The sequence below is a fragment of the Heloderma suspectum genome, chromosome 7 (assembly GCF_057233095.1).
Source record: "Heloderma suspectum isolate Gila_16-S chromosome 7, 16-S_ref, whole genome shotgun sequence".
In the NCBI taxonomy this organism is placed as follows: Eukaryota; Metazoa; Chordata; class Lepidosauria; order Squamata; family Helodermatidae; genus Heloderma; species Heloderma suspectum.
Window position 1 is genome coordinate 112,375,531 of NC_139464.1, and position 19,389 is coordinate 112,394,919.

At 44.5% G+C, this 19,389-nt stretch overlaps 1 protein-coding gene across 2 annotated transcripts; it reads right to left on the minus strand.

Annotated features, from left to right (window-relative positions):
* Positions 1 to 1,839: 1,839 nt before the first annotated feature.
* NUDT5 (nudix hydrolase 5) lies at positions 1,840 to 18,006 on the minus strand. Of its 2 annotated transcripts, XR_014784541.1 has the most exons (9): positions 17,925 to 18,006; positions 14,579 to 14,646; positions 13,121 to 13,173; positions 10,314 to 10,421; positions 7,777 to 7,872; positions 7,343 to 7,444; positions 5,839 to 5,891; positions 3,174 to 3,227; positions 1,840 to 2,130 (listed from the first exon to the last, which is right to left on the minus strand). XR_014784541.1 is itself a non-coding variant. In XM_084811580.1 (8 exons), exons 1-8 carry the CDS (start codon positions 17,985 to 17,987, stop codon positions 2,021 to 2,023), a joined length of 654 nt encoding a protein of 217 aa, XP_084667706.1. In that variant the 5' UTR covers positions 17,988 to 18,006; the 3' UTR covers positions 1,840 to 2,020. The 2 variants fall into 2 exon arrangements, 1 of the variants encoding a protein (XP_084667706.1); XM_084811580.1 differs by lacking the exon at positions 5,839 to 5,891.
* Between the last annotated feature and the right edge of the window lie 1,383 nt (positions 18,007 to 19,389).

The following is a 19,389-nucleotide window of genomic DNA, read 5'->3' on the forward strand; positions in this document are numbered from 1 at the left end:
TTGCCTTTATTTCAAACTTTTGCACTCTGCTTTTTGAGTTTACACAAAATAAACACCATCGCTAAAAACAAGCTAAAACTACAGAGTACTAAAAGCACCAGTAGAAGATTTCCATATTGACTCAAAAGCTTGAGAGAATAACGCTCTTGCAAGATGGTGTAGGAAGGACAGGTGCAAAGGTGTCAAATGGAAATCTCTGGGGACGTGTTCTATAATTAGGATGCCACTACAGAAAAACCTCAATGAAATTGTGATCTTATAGGCTCTATACAGCGCAAGCATGTTTAATCCCAGGTTGGGAAAGATCTCTCTCTGCAACCTTGGACAGCTGTTGCTACTCAGAGTACACAGGGAAGATCTTTATCAGAAAGCTGCATCCCAGCCTCAGCAAAGCAGGCTGCCATCTTGCTAGATGCCATCTTACTAGAATTGTGGTTTCCTCCCATCATGCATGTGCCACAGTGTTCTTGATAGTGTACGTTACCATAGTAAAACTACTGCAGATACTCTGTTGGATGAGTGTCTGCTAACAGAAGCAAACAAACAAGACTTTTTTTTGCTTTTTTCTTAAATGGGAAAAAACCCCAATTCTTTCAGGGTTTTCCAATACTTACTTGGATCTTGGCACTAGTATAGCATTGGACTATGAATGAGTACAATTTATCAGACCAGATCCAATCATTTGAAAGATACAGCTGTTAATTTACCAAGTAAAGGTTGCCAGAGCAAGACTTTTTAAAGCATTTATAAGCTGCTTTTTAGTCAGGTGCTCACTAAGTGATACATACAAAGGAATGCTAAGGTATATTAGGCACCTCAGGTACAACTTCTAGGGGAAATACATTTTTAAAGCCTGTACCCCCACTCACCCCAGTTTTAACTACACTGATTTAAAGCATTGACATATTTAACTTCTGTAGTGCTTAAGAATGTTCAAACCACTTCACATAGTCTCAGTAATCCTTATAAGATCCCTGAAAGGATAGGTCAGTATTCCTGTATTGCAGATGTGGGAGTAAGACAGTTCACGGTTGAGATGAGATCTGAAGCAGGGAATATAATTCCTGGTTCAGAGCTCAGTCGCTAAGCTAGGGATGGGCAACCTAGTGCCCTCCAGACGTTCTGAACTACAACTCCCATCAGCTCCAGCCAGCATGGCCAGTGCTTAAAGATGATGGGAGTTCTAGTCTCAAACATCAGGAGGGCACTCATTGCCTATTCCTGCACTAAACTGATAATTAGTTCCCAGCCTCCAAAAAAAGTGTAACTACCAAGTTCTACATGCCTAAGGCACATAGTAAACAAGCATTCTACTAGGGAACTATGGTGCTAATATTGATGGGACATGTGCAGCCTGCATACACCTGATGCCGATATGTGTTTTTTAAAATCCAGACTTCAAAACTACTAGGCAGAAAATTGGGCAAATATCTTTGAGTTCTGTTCATAGGCAGTTAAAACCCTGTTGTTCTATAACCACTTAACTTCAGAGTAGTTCTGCTTAGAAATCCTTAGATGGAAACGCCTTTGTAATTTGAAATGGATTACCCAACAAGTGTAGCTGCTTCAGAAGCACATTTAGGTGGTTTTCTTCTCTCCACTGCGGGTCCTCAGCTTAAAGATGAAAAATGTGTGGTGGTCAGTCCTGGCTTAAGCATGCCAGGTCCAAACCCATCAACAAACCGCCCTTTCTGCTTACACTAATTCCAGGGCTCAGGCTCAAGCTTTGACTCTCCGAGAAGTGAGAGAAAGAATTATACACTGACAGATGGTGGTAGGTAGTCCGACATGTATTTATTAGTCTTCAGACACTGCGGTTAATCAGATACAGAAGATTAATTAAGAGAAATTGTATATTTTATTTTGTAAACAGGTCACTTACATTATTCAAAGCAAGACTGCTACTAACAGATGTCTTTAAAAAGGCTTACTGTTAACGGTCAGCTCATTCACCATTACGTTGCTGACCTTTCAACTCAATACAGGAAAATCCTTCCAAAGAATTAAGTGCCACGCAGTCTTAGAATTTCATGAACGGCACTTGGAATGGCGTATCTGTTGCATGCCTCAGTGCAAGGGCATAAGCATACAGCTTTGCATCCACGATGAGATGCTCTTCTGCCACCAGCTCTGTGTGTGGGGGAAACACATTTCTTTAAAGGCAGGATTGGCCTAATCCTAATGCCCCAAAAGAATACAAGTTGTGTGCGCATTGTGGAGACTCCTATATGCACTCAATAGCATTGAAACTACGTATCATGACATTTGAGAGTTTGGATTGACTTAAGGGTGCCTTCTGCATGTGGTAGCTGCCAAAAAGTGCATCTGTGTGCTGAAAAATGCTCTCATCTGTGATCTGCCAGAAGGTGTGAGACCCCCTGGCCAGGGCTGCACTTCGCTGTGGTCCAGTTGTGCTGCCATGGTTACTTCCCATACCACAGAGCATTAAACCAGGAGTGTAGCACCTCAGGCCCAGGGGCCAATTCCAGCCCTCCTGAGGTCCCCGTGTGACCATGCCCTCTTCCCCTGGCCCTACTTGCTTTCCCCTGATCACTGATCATTTGGGGGGGTTTCCTGGCTTTTGTGCAATTTATTTCCCATTCTAAAAGGTTGAAATGCCTCTCCCAAGGCTTAGCTGGTTATTGGCAGTGAGAGTTTTGTGCTACAATATGCTGGTATTTTGCCCCATCCACCACTGGAATGCCCCCCCCGAGCTTCTCTAAAATGGAATTTAGCCCTCAGTCTGAATGAGTTTCAACACCCCCTGATTAAAACATCCTTACAACTGTGTTGAACCTTTACTTCATGGCTAAGATTTGGGAGTCAGGGCCATAAACTTCTAAAAGCACAGAAGGATGTGATCATAAGTTACTAGGAGAACCGTTACCACCTAAAAACTACCTAAAGGCATCCTAAAAATCATTTTACATAAAATAAATTTAAATATGTCTACTCTGAAGTACATTCCACTGAGTTCAGTGAGGGTTATTCTGAGCTAAATGGGTATAGGACTGCAGTCTAAATAGATCTCCTGTTGGTAAGTCTTTCTTCCCTTGCATACCATATTAAAGAAAAATCACACTTTTAGAAAATCCCTTCAGAAGTATCTATTTGTGAACCCTGACAACATTTTTTAAAAATTAATGGTACTTTTCATCAGTGACTGTGCTTACCTTCAATTCTCTGCAATAAGTCCTTCTTTGGTAGTGTAATGACTTCTACAAATTCTGAGGAGGGGAAAGAATAAGAAAAATTAGGTGTTACATAATTTGTGCTATATTCATTTCATTTCATGTATTACATTTCTGTACTGCCAAATAACCAAAGCTCTCTGGCAGTTTGCAAAGATTACCTACCTTAACAAAACAATATTGGACATAATATAAAAACCTTTCACATATAAACACACATACACACTTTAATGATCAAGAAATCCCAGGACTGGATTAAAAACCCTATCATATGCTGCCAATTCCCTGAGAGTAGAGGAAGGGCTTCACCTGGTGCTGAAAAGATAACAATGCTGGTGCCAGGCGGCCTCACTGGGGAGATCGGTCCATAATCAGAAGGCCCTCTCCTTTGGTACCACCTTCTGAGCCTCCCTCAGAGGAGGCACCTGGAGGAGGGCCTTCGATGATGAGCACAGTCTACAGGTAGGTTTGTGCCAGGAGTGGTGCTCTATCAGGTATTGCGGTCCTGAACCATGTAAGGCTTTATAGGTCAAAACCAGCACCTTGAATCGGGCCTGGAAGCATACAGGCAGCCAGTGCAAGTGCGTCCAAATCGGTGTTATATGTTTGGACCTTCTGGTCCCCGTTATCAATCTGGCAACATTTTGCACATTTTTTTCATTTAAAATATTTCTTGGCTGCCTTTCAGGGCAGAAACCTTCTCAAGGTGGCTTGCAAGCTGCAGTTGCTGAACCATTTTCAAAGGCAGCCCCATGCAGAGCGCATTGCAGTAATCTAACTCCGAGGTTACAAGGGCACAGTTAAACAAAGCCAGGTTATTCCACAAACTGTCTCTGTTTTAGTCTAAAGCAGATGAAATAATAGAGTTTCATGTATTTTAAAACTTGGAATGAAAACAAGCTGACTAGCCAAGGTCATATTTACAATGTGCCAAAATTACTGTGCCTGTTATGTGCAGGGCCTCCTTGCTCAACCCACAGCCAGTTTTTTTTGGCAAAAACCTGTCTGCCCTCTAGTGGCTGGAGGTAGACAGCAGCCAGTGTTTGCTTACCAAGGGGATCACAAAGGACTATCCTATTTTAAGTAGAAGATGGTTCTTTTATCACATGGTTTAGAACCCTGATCAGCAAATACTTTTCCTGGAGGCTGCCATGCCCTAAAGTGGACTGCCAGCAAGATGTCACTTTGTCAATACCTATTTTGCCTCAAGGCTGGCAACTGGAGACAAGGTAGGCTTCCCTCTGGGAATCCGGCAGAGAGGCCTCCTCTTCTGCCCCCCTGATTTAGAAGTTAGTGCCAGAACTGTAGTTGAGATCTGTTGAATATTAACTGTTGTGAATGCTACCACAGAAATCATGGAAACTCTCTTCCTAGTTTCAAATCTATTTGCAAGAAATACGGGCTTGGATCCAAATGGATCCTTCTGCTCACAGAAGATATCTTGCACTAACAGAGGAGCTACTGAGGAGCTACATCTCAACTTACAGTATTGTTCAAGAAAAGTGAAACTAAATTTAAATATGGTCCGCTGCTTGCTCAGGTTTGTGAAACGTCTGCACAAATGGAAGCATGAGAACTGCTACAGAACCTTCCTTAAAGCACTGCATTAACTCTTGTGCAGGCAGGAGTCCACAAATGCACTTGTCAGCTCCCCACCAGTTACGGCAAGATAACCAGGAGAAAGTGGGGAATCTTCCCGGATTCCCTGTGGACTTTGGAAAGGCTCCGAGCACAGAAAGAGATCATGCTGCTCCCCAAGCTTTTCCAACATTAACGCAAGCTCTGGTCCAGGAGAATCCTCTGCCCTTCTCCAGGCTTCGAGAAGGGGCACGGGATCGCCCTCATTTGTCCAGAGTTCGGAAAGGCTGCAAAAGTAGCAAGCCATCTCACTGCTTTCCAAGCCTCTGTGAAGTCAATGCAGTGTCTGGGAGATTTCTCCACTCTTTTTCTGAGCCAAGGATTTCCCAGATCATGACCTGAGCATGAGGGGATATTAGGGATCTCAGGGTAACAGAGACAAGCCTCTCCCCCCACAATTGGGAAGAGGGCAAGAACTTGCTTCTGCAATTGCACGAAGCTTCAGAGGCGCTCCCAGTGCCTCCAAAACCAGGCATGCTATCGCAGCCAAGGGGAGCAGTGATGAGCACAAATGTTGGCCAGGTACTAAGGCCAGCCAAAATGTATGTACTCCTGTGCGCGCGCAAGCATTTGGCGATTGCAGCACAGTGCTAGGAACTGTTTTCCTTCCACTCACAGTTCTTCCTGTTTGTTTTTTAAAGAGAATTAAAGTAAGGATTAAAGTGGGAATAGATTCTGGGATCCCTTTCCTGCAGATCATCCTAGGTGAGAAGAACCTCTCTGAAAACAGCAGTAAAGACTGCATTCGTTTGAACTCTTTGCCCCGTCACATAGGGTAGTATCCAACGTTGGAGTCGAGCCATTGAAAGAATGGGACTTAAGTTCATCCCGACTAACTTAAGTCTCATTCATTTCAATAGTTCTACTCCATGTAGGACTAACACTGGATACTACCCCTACACTCCTCAGTGCGTTACTGAAACATACTGACATTCAGAAGACCACAAAGGCAAAAGAATTTTAGTGAGCTAAAAACCCACTGGAACATTCTGAAAAAGATCTGGCATACTTATCTGTGATCCCCGCCATAATGAACTTGAGTGTACAACATACCTCCTTCCTCTGTATAAGAAAGAAAGAACAAACACAATGGAAGTCAGATGCTGGTGGTTTCTTGGCTTTTGTGCAGTTCTTCCCCATTCTAAAAGTCTGATAAACGCCTCCCAAGGTTTAGCTACTGGCAAGAGCTTTAAGGTAAATATACTGATATTTTGGGTCCACCGCTTTTGCCTTTGGCCCCGCCCAGCACTGGAATGCCCCCCGAGCTTCTCCACAACTGAACTCGACCTTCAAGCTGAAAGAGGTTCAACACCCCTGGCTTGGAACAACCCCCCACCCCAACGCTGTAGTTGCCACACTTTCCCCTCCTTTGGCCCTCGAAGGCCTCTCTTTACAGTCTCGCCAGCATCCTCCCAGATACACAGCAGCTACTTCCTTCCGGCCCAGATTGCACTGCCTGGGTTCTTCCCTCACCTCCCACAGGATATGTCAGGACTGGCACACAGGCACAGCAACAAGGGGCGGAGAGGATTTTAATTTCTGTTGCACTTTCTTGATCTTGGGTGCATGAAGCTCCCCGGCAGTTCAAGAGCCACACTTGGGTTTCATTTATTACCTTGTGTGTCTGTAAGTTCTGGACTGCAGAACTATAGTCTGCGGGGCGTGGGGCCCATATTTCTGAATGCTTCCCCATGTAGAAAGCATACTCTATATATAGTAACACAGCTTATTGGAATGAAAGGTTTAATGTAGCCAAATGTACCAATTTGCTATAAGCAGGGAGCTTTTTATGTGGGGCAGTAGTCAAACAGACACACAACATACTGCACTGACATCACTTCTACCCTGTAATGCTATAGTCCACACCCATGCCACCATCTTATGCCCTGTAATGGCTAGAATGGCTCCTAGTTTCTGGCAGTTAGGGAGTTTACTGTATTTTCCAATTATGTCGATAAGACTCTACTCTACAATGAGGAATTACATTTGGTCCTGAAAAACATGCGCTAAGACCAATGGGAAGTCACTGAACACTAATGAGGCCTTGACCTTGAAAATGCTGTTTTGTGGCAAGAGAGAAGATGTTATCAATAGGGATGCACATACAAGCAAGACCTGGGCATGCTGAAGTTCTTCAAATGCCACCTTGAAGCTTGTTCCGCCTTGCATCCATATCAGACCGTGAGCTTTGTTTTTTTCTTTTCACCTAAAAATTCATGTGTATTGTTGTGCATATTTTTCCAAATGTACGCATCAATTGTGCGCATCTTTGAACGGTACACATTCTTCTCCCATTGATTAGGGTGTGTTTGTGTGCATTTTTTGAAAGGGCACATTCTTCTGTGCCTTTTCCAAATATACGCATGCTGTCAAACACATTTTGGGGGGTTTCGAAATGCGCAGATTGTGTTCGAGTCAGTGTTTGGTCCGCGAGATGCGAACTGGCTAAAGCCTGATAAGAAACAGACAAATGTATTTCTCATACATGCCTAGTTATCAAGTAATGGACTCACCAGGCTTCTGTCTGGGCTTCAGATTGGCAGGAATATCTCCATTAATGGTGACTGTTGCAATGTGTGACGCACAGTTTGTCAACCCAGGGTCCAAGCACAAAGCTACAGAAAGGCATCATCAATGTTCAATTATTTTAAGACACTTGAGAAAAACCAAAAACAAATCCTCTTCCTCCCTCACTCATATATGTATAAACAGTAGACACAATTGTACACAATATTTATTTATTACATGTATACCCCACTTTTCCCACCCAGGAGTTCAAGGTGTCATACATGGGTCTTTCCCTCACTTTTTCCTCCCGTGGTTGATGGGAAGATTCATTGCCTACCCCTGATGTATGTGAAATGCTTTCAACAGGTGAAAGTGCTGTGCAAAAGGATAAGAACCATTATTTCCCTTTCACATAGTGAAGACAAATTACAGAAGCTACCTGGAGAGCATTCAAGGATGTCCCCTTTGTATCCAGTTTCTTCCTCCAGCTCGCGTAAAGCAGCACTTTCTGGGGTTTCATTGCTGTCAATTAGACCTGCGATGTAAATAGTATGTTTGAACTACAATCAGTTATATCAAAAGGATTTAGAGTGGGTGATGATGTCAGCGGGGCTAGAAAATAATAAACTGCTGATGCTGCTTGGCTGAGAGGCAAGCGCCCCAGTTATTGAAATGCATCACATCCATCCATATAAATCCAAGTTCCTCATACCATCAGCAAGAGTGTTCACAGGATGGCACCCAGGCTGCAAGGAGTACAGACTAGGGGGCCATCTCTGGAATTTTGAGACTCAAGATGAAACTCAACGTGCACAACAATTGTGCATATCTTAAGCATGCATTCTTCCCTGTCTGCATATAAAGCAGGGGTGAGGGGATCTACTTCTTGCACAAAGGAGGCATGTAGGGGAGGGAAGTGAAACTTGAACTCCCTATGCCTTTGATTTACCTCCCTGACACTGGTACTTTAAGCAGTTGCTCCCTAGCCCAGCTCGGATACCAAAAGCCATATGGGCAGGGAGAAAACCAAGTAAAGCAGTGGAGTGCAGGGATGGAAGGCAGGAATGGGGTTTCTCTCTCAGCTCTGCCATGTTCCTTTTTGTGTCAGAAGAAGATCCCCTCAGCCACGCTTAATATGCAGATGGACAAACACATGCTTAAGTGATGTACGGATGTCTAGTTTGGCCATCAATTTCATGAACTGAAAAACGCAAGCCCCCTTTTTTGAAGCAAAATACTGGAAAACTTGCAAGCAGTGGCCCGGTTTGGACAATCACCCATAAACCATGTGATCCTGATTTGTGTACTGGCATTAAGCCAGAGTTCCCCGGTTCGGACAGAACCCCGGAGAACTCAATACAAGCCAGGATCTTCGCACCAAAGCCAGCGCACAGGGGGAGGAATGCAGGCTGGTGCACTTGGCCGTGCCAGCTGCTCCTGGCCTCAGAAACCACGGCCAGGGTCTGCTAAATGATCCAATGGGGCTGGGCGGGGGCTGCTCTTAAGAAGCCAGAAGGAACAAAGAGCTTCGGTGGCTCCCCCACAAAAAGCAAAGTGGGCTTTTTCCTCCAGTTGGTTGCATACAGCTGTATAAGCTTTTGGGAAAGAGAATAGAATCACGCAAAACTGGCACTGCCCACCGTATGTGTTCACAATCCCTTATCAATAAATACAGCACTCTAATCTTTCAAAAGCCTCCGCCGCCCCCCCCCCCCCCGCTTCTATCTTCATGCTTTTGAACAGCAATTAAGGTGAAGGAAGGAGCAGGTGCCTCTCTGAGCCCAGGCGGAACAGTGGTAGCAGCCGTTTCCGTACTGATATCTGCTGAACGGAGGCACGGAGCTGTAGCACATGTGAAAGGTGATACATGGTCTCCAGATACATACATGACCATGCAGCTATGCGGGGCAAAGTAGTTGCTCGTGCTACCACTCTTACGGAACAACGGAGTGGTTTAAGATTGGGAAAGGAGTACGGCAGGGTTGTATACTCTCACCCTACCTATTCAACCTGTATGCAGAACACATCATGCGACGTGCTGGGCTTGATGAAGCCAAGGCTGGAGTTAAAATCGCTGGAAGAAACATTAACAATCTCCAATATGCAGATGATACCACTTTGATGGCTGAAAGCGAGGAGGAGCTGAGGAACCTCATGATGAAGGTGAAAGAAAAAAGTGCAAAAGCTGGGTTGCAGTTAAACTTCAAAAAAACCAAGATTATGGCAACCAGCTTGATGGATAACTGGCAAACAGAGGGAGAAAACGTGGAGGCAGTGACAGACTTTGTCTTTCTAGGTGCAAAGATTACTGCAGACGCTGACTGCAGCCAGGAAATCAGAAGACGTTTACTTCTTGGGAGGACAGCAATGACAAATCTTGATAAAATAGTGAAGAGCAGAGACATCACACTGACAACAAAGGTCCGCATAGTTCAAGCAATGGCATTCCCCACAGTAACTTATGGCTGTGAGAGTTGGACAATAAGGAAAGCTGAGCGAAGGAAAATAGATGCTTTTGAACTGTGGTGCTGGAGGAAAATTCTGAGAGTGCCTTGGACTGCAAGAAGATCAAACCAGTCCATACTCCAGGAAATAAAGCCAGACTGCTCACTTGAGGGAATGATATTAAAGGCAAAACTGAAGTACTTTGGCCACATCATGAGAAGACAGGATACCCTGGAGAAGATGCTGATGCTAGGGAAAGTGGAAGGCAAAAGGGAGAGGGGCCGACCAAGGGCAAGATGGATGGATGATATTCTGGAGGTGACGGACTCGACCTTGGGGGAGCTGGGGGTGGCGACAGCCGACAGGAAGCTCTGGCGTGGGCTGGTCCATGAACTCATGAAGAATCGGAAGCGACTGACCGAATAAACAACAAACCTTCGGACTATTTCTGAGTGTACATTCATGGCATGAAATAGCATGGGCCTCACGTTAAAATTAACAAGCAAAAACAAGTTGAGATGCACCACTTACCAGCAGGGAATTCCAAACAGTAGACTCCCATGGGAGGCCTGAATTGTTTCACTAGGACAACACAGTCATAGTGGAGAGTTCTTTGTAATACAGGAATAACAACAACACCTGCCAACACAGAGAAGCGATTTGCAAAAACATGGTCACAAGACTGCACTGAAACAGATGAAGATCCCTCTCTCACGCAGAAGACATGACATCTTATTTGACTGTGTCCTCTAAGTGCCTTCACATTATTTTTAAATTTTAATTATATTTTAATCCCACCCTTCTTCCTAGGAGCTCAGGCTGGTTTCCAAGGTTCTTGTAAACGTTATCCTCAGAACAAGCCTGTGAGGTAGGTTAGGGGGTGTGTGTGTGTGTGTGTGTGTGTGCACGCGTGGGAGGGAGGGAGGCAGGGACTGGCCTATGTGAACTTCAAGAATAAGTAAGGATTTGCACCTGGATCTCATGGTTTTAGTCCAGTGCTGTAACTACTACACCACACTGACTCAGCTTAGAGCAGTGGTTTTTCTAACTTACTGTCTTCAGGGAGCACTTTTTGCATCAACTTGTAACTCGTGTGTTGCCAAGGATTCTGGGAGATGAACTAGGGCACACCCTCAGATCACACAAGGTGTCAAGGGCTCCTTGGAGGCCTCTCTCAGTCTAATCCAGTAGCCAAGTCCAGACACAGACAAAGGGATTCCTTTCAAAGCTTTATTCTTCTTTTACAACTTAACAACTATACCGTTTGCAACTAGATCTGAGCAGCACAGTACCTATGCCCTAAGTTGGAACAGTTGGTCCCCGTTTGAAAGGGAATTACTGGCAGACGCCTGAACTTAAGGACTAGGGAGAGTCCCTCCCCTTTTCCCTTGGATCCTCTGGGCGCAGCCGTTGTTTGCGCGCCAACCGGGCACTACGCCTCCTTTCCGCGCCCTCCATCTGGCGCCGCTCTCTGCGTCTGCGTCGCGCATCCACCCAGTCTGCTATCTGTGCTGGGTCACTCCCTGGACTGCTAACTAAACGAGGAATGCTGGTGGGAGGAATCTTCGTCAGCTGTTGGTCCTGGGAAAGAGGAGCGCGCTCCTCTCCCAGGAGCGACTGGTCTTCCTCAGAATCAGAACTACTCTGGGATTCTATGGGCTCAGTGTCCACCCTGACACAAGGTGCCTTACCCTCCTCCCACATCAACTGAGAACACAATCTATAACACACCTAACATTTGCCTGCAACAGCCCACTGTAGGGAAAGATTGCTATTGGCAGGCAAGCTGTTTTTCAGGGACACTTGTCTGCCATTATTTCTCTCCATGAGGAACCCTCTGAGAGGCTTCTGAGCAACACCAGGGTTCCCTGGGACATAATTTGAATAGGAAGACCATGTGGCACCCTTTCCAAACTGCTCTAATGGCGTCACAAGTATTCAAGTGTGTACTATACCACATTATCTTGCACTTTTCTACCCCCTGATAATAAAAAGGGGTGAGGGAGGACAAAGGTGGTTCCTTTTGCTTCAAAAACATGTTTGGGGCCTGTTTATTTATTTGAAGCATTTAAAAGAAACCCTGCTCTTTGGACAAGAAAGGTTCCCAGGGTGACTAGCAAAGATCAGTAGTGAAACAGTCCCTGTCCTTAGGTTTATGGTATAAAATACACCAAAACAAAAAATTATAGTTCTTAAAATGACCAGCTGAAAAGCAAGCAAGTCAGAAAGAGGAGAAGCCAAAAGTTGCTGGTCTCTCAGCAGAGCCAATGTAATGGCTCCATTTCCCTTCTCTCCCTCTACACAGCAATTCCCTCTGAGGGAATTGTTACTACCAGGTGACAGTTGATCGAGCGGGGGAGCCACGCATGAGCTCCCAGACAGAGACAGGCAACACCAAGGAGCCACCCATGTCAGGAGACCTGAGGGAGCCTGGGCCCTCAAGGGAGATGGGTCTGGGTCTGTCCCTGCAGGAAGAGGAGATTTCTGTCTCTGAGGTGGACGCTGGGCAACCACTTAGCCCCTGGGACTGTCGTTGCCTCAAGAGGCAGGCCAACAGGGCTCCTCTGAGAAGTGCTTGATCTCAAAGGAGGGCTCCTCAGGAGCAAGCCCTCCTCCTGAGTAAGACTTTTGCCAGAGGGCCCGGCACTGCAGCTGAGCCCTGGGTTGGGCTCAGGAAGCTCTGGCTATAGCAGCCTTTAGTTTCAGGCAAGCCATTGCTAGAAGAGCATCATTCTACCAGCCCAGGTGCCTTGTATCTACCTGACCTTGCCTTGTGATTGAACCTCTGGGCTTCTAACCCTTGGACTTCTGTCTCTGCTTCTTGGACTTGCCTGGTAATACTGTGCTGTGACCACTGCTTATATTGTGACCATTCATGCCTTAATCTGATCCCACACTAGACTGAAACCATTGCGCTTGACCATTTGCCTGCTTTCTGGCCTTGCCTTTTGGATTGTCCCATAATTTGACCTAATGCCAAGCCTGACTCAGCCATAGCAGGACAAAGCCTGACGGAGTGGGCTTCTCAGCAGAGTTGAGAGTGGCCCTGTTGACACACTACCACTCACCTTTATAAACCACTGTGGCTACCATGTCAAAATGAAATCCATTATCATAATTAAAATCATTTCAATAACTAGAAAATGTATACCTTACAGCATAAACGCCTGAAGTCTGATGGATGTTGACATTCGCAAGTGAACACTGATAATTGCAGACAACAGTGCATCTCAGCCCTCTCATGCACGTCCCAGCTTATCAGACTATCTCATTTAGAAGACACAGCATTCACTGGTGACTGAGGTTTTCTGACACTCATAAAGAAGAGACTTGCTTACCATCAGCAGAAACCCCCTCTTTTCTGGTAGTACGCTTTACGGATTCCCATACTCTATGAGAATTGAAGGGATGGGAAGAAAATAGCAGTACACGTATTAATTACAAAAATGAGGTCTTCATTAACTTAAGGCAGTTTAAGTACAGAGTTTCTGCTGGTTTCTCTGAAATAGTTCATAACAAAAAAAAAAAAACCCTCAAAAGCATAAGCAAGGTTGAGTGTATGGTTATACGCTACGCTAAGAAAAAGTATGCACATATCCAGTGCCAACAAATGCAGAATTCTACACTCTGTGTAATATACGCAACCTGGGCAGATATGAATGACCTATTATTTTGCCTAATGGTGCATTTTCCAAGTTTTGCTGAGTTTATTCTGCTTCCAGTCATGGGAGATGTAGGAAGACGCTCTAGGACACAAGTCTTGCCCTCTGACTGCTAGAAACCTTACTCAGCAACTCCTCTAGCATCCAAGATGCATTTGGCAAGGCCAAAAATGAAACAGTGATGCAAACATAACGGAGTAAAACTATGAGGCGATTTGAACAATATCTTGGCTTACGACGCTGAGATTTGCACAAGCCTTTTGCCTGGGCCCACAGTCCCTTCAGTCCTCCCTTTACCAAGAGCCGTGATTAAAGCAGGAAGTTCTGAACAAGCCTTAGTTTCCTGCTTCATCCGAACCAGGAAGCTATGGTTACAAACTTCAGACTGTGGTTTCATATCCCAATTCCTGGCTTGTTCCAAAGCTGGTAATCATCGTTTCCCAGTTTGGACAAAACAGGAAACTGTGATCAATTAGAGAGTTACTGGTCTAATTGTGGCTCTTCATAAAAGGAGTAGTGAAGGGGAACAGCAAAGGGGGTTTGTGGATAGGCAAAAATCTCATGGCATCTTAGCTTAGATGGTCTGAATGCTTTTTTTTTTAAATGAAAGCCGATAATCTCAGGAAGCTGATTTCTAGGGCAAGTGTCGCATTCTGTGGTTTTTCTGTGTTCCAGGGGAACTGCAGCATGCATGCGGCCCTGGGCATGAGGAAGAAAAAAAAAGACAGTTGTAAGGGCTGAATTACAATAAAAGATCGAGCTGGTTCAGATTAAACATTCCCAGCTTAATAAACCGTGGTTTATTAAGTCTTGGGCTGTGGAACTCCTGCAGAGAATTCTGAGACATCATTTGAGGGTCCAGGGTCATTTCCTGCAGGGTACAGGCCCAGCCTCTCATATTCCTCTACTCCCTTGCATGGCCAAGCATACATCTTAGAACACAGTTCACACTCTCTTGTGGATCTGTATTGCAGGGGAAAATAGATAGGGATGAGTAAGGTGTCTTAGGGGAGTATTTGATCTTATTAAGGAACCCCTCAAAATCCCTAGTGTTCCCCAGATTACAGTTTGAAAGCCACTGGTTTAGCAGATAACTCCTAGGCACGGAGCAACACAGAGAAAATATTTGGTTACCTTGTTTTACCTGTAGGATCGAGGTAAGTTGTCTGTTGAAGCCTTACCCATTTTCTTTCTGTAATAGTCTAAAAATGGGGAACCATAAATTAAACAATAAAATTGTTACCATAAGGACAGTGATTCTGAACAACAACTAAGAAAACTTTACCACTAGCATTACTATAGCTAGTATGGAAAACTGAAGCCATCTGCAATGTTCCCTTTAACTGCAGCAGGGGCAGAATTTTATCAATAGATGAATGAGGATAATTGTTTTGCTCTTACCAAAATGATAGACATTGTCAAAATATCGATGCCTCATAAAATAAATGGAGAAGTACTTGCCATGAACTGACACATTTAAGTTCAGAGTAAGAGAGCCTTCTATAATTTGTTTATGCACACACGGAAGAGGATCATATGACCTAAAAAGGGATCTTTACAACTGACTGAAACTACAACATTTAGAATAAACACGGAGTTGTTTTCTACAGGGATAGTGATGGAATTTTACCCAAGGTGAGTGAAAAAGACGGGTTTGTGCCATTTCCATAATGTGAACTAAATAGGGAGAATTACTCCCTATGAAATGGACTGACTTTCTCCCTCCAAGGAAGGGGTGCTTAATAAAGGGGAAATGCTATGAAACCAAATTTCAAGAGAGCTCCGCTATTAACTCACTGGGTGACAGGACAGAAATGGTGCATCTATGCAAATAGATGTGGGGAGAATTTCGTCTGGTCCCCAGAGCAGACTTATGACTGAATCCAGGAGAAACTGACACAGACCAGAATTAGACCAACTCATCCACACCTAGATCTAAATGGCAGCCGACCCTTCAAGACTACCAGGCCCGATGATGATGATGATAATAACTTTATTATTTTGCTGATTGCATACCAGACCCTAGGATCAAGTGGAGGGGAGGGTGACCATCACCTTCGTGCCCAGCTCATTAGCTTTCAAAGAGAACCTGGCTGGCTGCTGTTGGAAAAAGTGCTGGACTAGATGGACCTTTGGTGTGATCCAGCAAGCAGGGTAGGAATGGCCGGGCACCTGCCAAGGGCCCACACACCAACAGGGCCCCCCAGACTTGCTCCTTCTCTTCCCTGTTGCAACCTGCTTGCTCACTTGCCTCTTGCTCTGGCCTGGACAATAGTGGTGGCAAGAAAGAGCAGCAGTAGATGCCATGGCCTCCTTACTCGCTGGCTCTCTGCCCGTCAAGCAAGCAAGAGGCAGCCATGATGAGGGAGAGGAGGAGAAGCAAGAGCAGCTGGGGACAATGGTGGTGAAAACGGAGACTCACTGAGGGAGGGGCCCACTGAGGATGTCTTGGATAAGGGCCCACAAAAACCTGGACCTGGCACTGACTAATCATGACAGAAGGATGAGTGAGAGAAGGGGGTCAACCAGAGAGTGAAGTAGAATGGTGGGTGGAGCCAGAGTGAGTGACAGGTGGGGAGTGACAGCTGGAGGAGTCAGTCGAAAAGAGCCAGGAAAAAAGGCGGGTGGTCAAGCTAGCTGGTAGAGAGCGGGGAGTCAGATATGCTGGATCCATTCATGAGGTGGAAACCTCATTTCTTGTTCTTTACTGAATGACTTTGTGTTTCTGGTTGTTACGTTACCCAAATAAATACTATAGTTGGCTTAAATACTTGTTGCGTTCTGCTCCGCGTGAATTCCAATGTAATAAATCTCAACCTACATTCTTGCTTTTATCTGCACTGTCGGGCATATTTAAAGAGAGCCCTACCACTCTATGATTCAATAGGTGGCGTCTGTGGTTTACTCTGGATAAGTTTATGGTGAGTCAGGACCCAGTGGACAGGCTGGGATGCTAGACACCAGATTACTCTGGCTTACTGAATGACCCCCCAAGAACTAGGGCCTTGTGCAGGACCCCAAGGATGTCACACTAATGCTTTATTTATTGACAGAGCAAACCTGGCCAGAGAATGGAAGGAGACCATTCAGCTACAGCACTCATTCATGACTTTAGGAGAAACTCCAACTACAAAGAGAGAGAAAAGGAGAAAATAATAATACAGCAAGGAACAGGAGAAATAAAAAGGAGATGCAAAGGGGGAAAAGCAACCAAGTAGGCACTTACGGTTGCAACCCTTTGTACACTTGCCTGGGAGTAATCCCAACTGATCACAGTGGGACTTGTTTCCAAATAAGCATGCATAGGATTACACTGTAAGAGTTCAACAGCTGTGCTTATAGGTACATTTGGAGGAATTGGGATTCATTTTAAATTGCTTTAGATTAGCTGCTTAGCCACTAAGGGAGGAAACCTGGCCAAAACTGTGCTATATTCACACAAAATGTATACAGTTTGCTGCCCAAATGTCATTGGAGATTTTTTTTTTAATGTTACACCAAACGGCACCAGTGAAGATTGAGCAATTATTTGAAATGTTGCACAGAAGATATAAAGGACTAGAGATTAATTGTGACCGACCCCTCCGACCCCCGGCAGCATTGTGACACAAATGGCAAATCATTATCCCAACCAGTCACAGCAAGTTTGTCCTAGCAGCAAAAGGGCATATGGCTGATTTAGAGAAAAGGGAAGTAAACTGGACATTATGTGGACCATCAGCTGTTCCAAGACAGAAAAGACAAGAAGTGCAACATGTACACAAGAGGCCATGAACGCCTATTAAAAAGAAGTTGAACATGAGCATCAACAGCATCATAGATTATCTAGCTTTGTGGAGAAGTAGAACATCCCTGAGTTAGACCCTCTCTATGATCCTTGAGAGTCAACAGAAACTTGATCATGGATATCCATAACTTATGGTGCACTCCTATACCCACTTACCTGGGAGTAAGCCCCACTGTACTCAGTGAGACTTCTGAGTATACGTGCATAGGATTATGCTGTTAAGGTAACAATGTCTTCCGTGCAATCCAGGCCACAGTGAAGAGCAAAGAAGTTTCACTGATTTCAGAGAGACAAGCAATGCAATCCTGTGCATGTTTACTTAGACAAGAGTCACATTATGTTCCAATGGGCTTACTCCATCGTGTGTTTAGGATTGCTGCCTTGAGCAGTGCTTAACTATATTAGATTGTGACCAGAGTACATATGTATCAAAGAATGCCTTCTACCAGGACTTCTTTGATGCACATGCTTCTTTTCCCCAGACTATCCCATCACTTCCAAATTCTCGACAGATTACATAGAATAACCTCCAATATAAGACTTACCCTGACAAAAATGTGCTATTTTCATAGTAGGAAACGGTGCACTTGCAGAGAATAACAAAATGCTATATTGCTATATAGTCTAACATTTAAACACAGTAATAAGCTGCTCTGAAATATCATGCCAGATAAAAACAAACCCACTGCATACCTCTTCTTTAATGACAGATTCCTGGTTGGATTTCAGAGCTTCAGTAGCTGCCTCTTTTTCCATTTTCAGGGATGTTGGATCTGTCACCTCTAGTACAAAGTCCAACTTTCTACAAACCAGAGTCAATATTTGCCTTCAGGATCAAGTCAGTCCATTCATCCTTTTAATTCTAAATTAACAAATCATCCCTGCAGCAAATGTTAACACAAAACGTAGCCCCCAAGTCAGGTGAATAATATGCAAGTTGACCGGAGATTGGGTGTTCATCAGCCAATTATATTTGGCCAAGTGTTATCTTCGGACAACATTCTGCCTTCATCTCAATGGAATGTTTGATACGTTGCCACAAATGAGATCATAGGATAATCCAGGTAATAATTAAGACTAAAAATGAAGATTGCAAAATTTATTAAATTAATTTAAAAAAACCATTGATTTATTGATTTGAAATGGTGCTCCCCTAATTAACAGGATTTTTTTTTTAAGTTACAAAACTCTGGATGGAAGGTTCCATCTTAGAAAAGGCCTCCCCGCTGCCCCCTGTCTCTTGTACAGGGAGAATGCCTCTTTCAAGATGGTGTTTGCTGTTAAACCTGCATTATCTAAACCCAAGGTCTGCACATAACACTAAGCCATGTGCTTGAGCAGAAAGCAGCCTGAGCAAAGCCTTAGGCTCATATGCACCCCTCCTCTTCCCATGCAGATGGAAGAATAAACCAGGATTTTGTTTCACTTTGCCCAATACCTGGCTTGTTATTACATGAGAACCAGCAACCATGATTTAAAATAAACTCTAGTCAAGTGCTAAACAAGCCAACTACAAACTGTGGATTGTTTAGCTAGCTTGTTTAACATACAACAGTTTATATTGGGAGAGAGGCCGTCAGTCTGTGGTAGAACACAAGCTTTGCATTTAGAAGGTCCTAGATTCAATCCCCAGTATCTCCAGGAAGGCCAGAACTTGCCTGAAATCCTCAAGAGATGCTGCCAGTCAGTGTCGACAATACAGGGCTGGATAGACTAACGGTCTGAGTATAAGACAGCTTCCTATGTTCCTATTTAAACCATTATTCCTGGTTTACATGGAACAAGCCAGGAATTGGCCACATTAATGCCAAATTGAATCCTGGTTTATTCCTCCTCCGCCCAGCCATGAGGGAGGTTAAGGAAGGGGAGTGCTCAGGCCCAGCATTTTGAGCAAAGTTCTTTCTGGTCATGCAGAAAGTGCTACATACTAATGCAGTATGTGTTGTTGTTGTTTTTCTCAAAACCATTTTAAATGCAAATTAAAATGCAGATCTAACTGATGGAGGGAGCAATCCTATCTGAGTTGACAGTTGCCTCCGAGCCCGGGGGTGACTGCCTATCCAGTGCAGGGCAGGAGGAGTGCTGAGGAGCGGCTCTCCTCCTCGCTTTCATGGCTAGACAGCGGATTTCGCTAGACAACTGATTTCCCACCTTAGAG

Coding starts and splice junctions, on each gene's coding strand:
- NUDT5 (XM_084811580.1), bottom strand. CDS start 17,987: ATGGAAAAAGAGGCAGCTACTGAAGCTCTGAAATCCAACCAGGAATCT. Junction 13,174..14,578: donor GATCCTACAGGTAAAACAAG/GTAACCAAATAT, acceptor CAATTCTCATAG/AGTATGGGAATCCGTAAAGC. Junction 3,228..7,342: donor GAAGCCCAGACAGAAGCCTG/GTGAGTCCATTA, acceptor TCCCCTCCTCAG/AATTTGTAGAAGTCATTACA.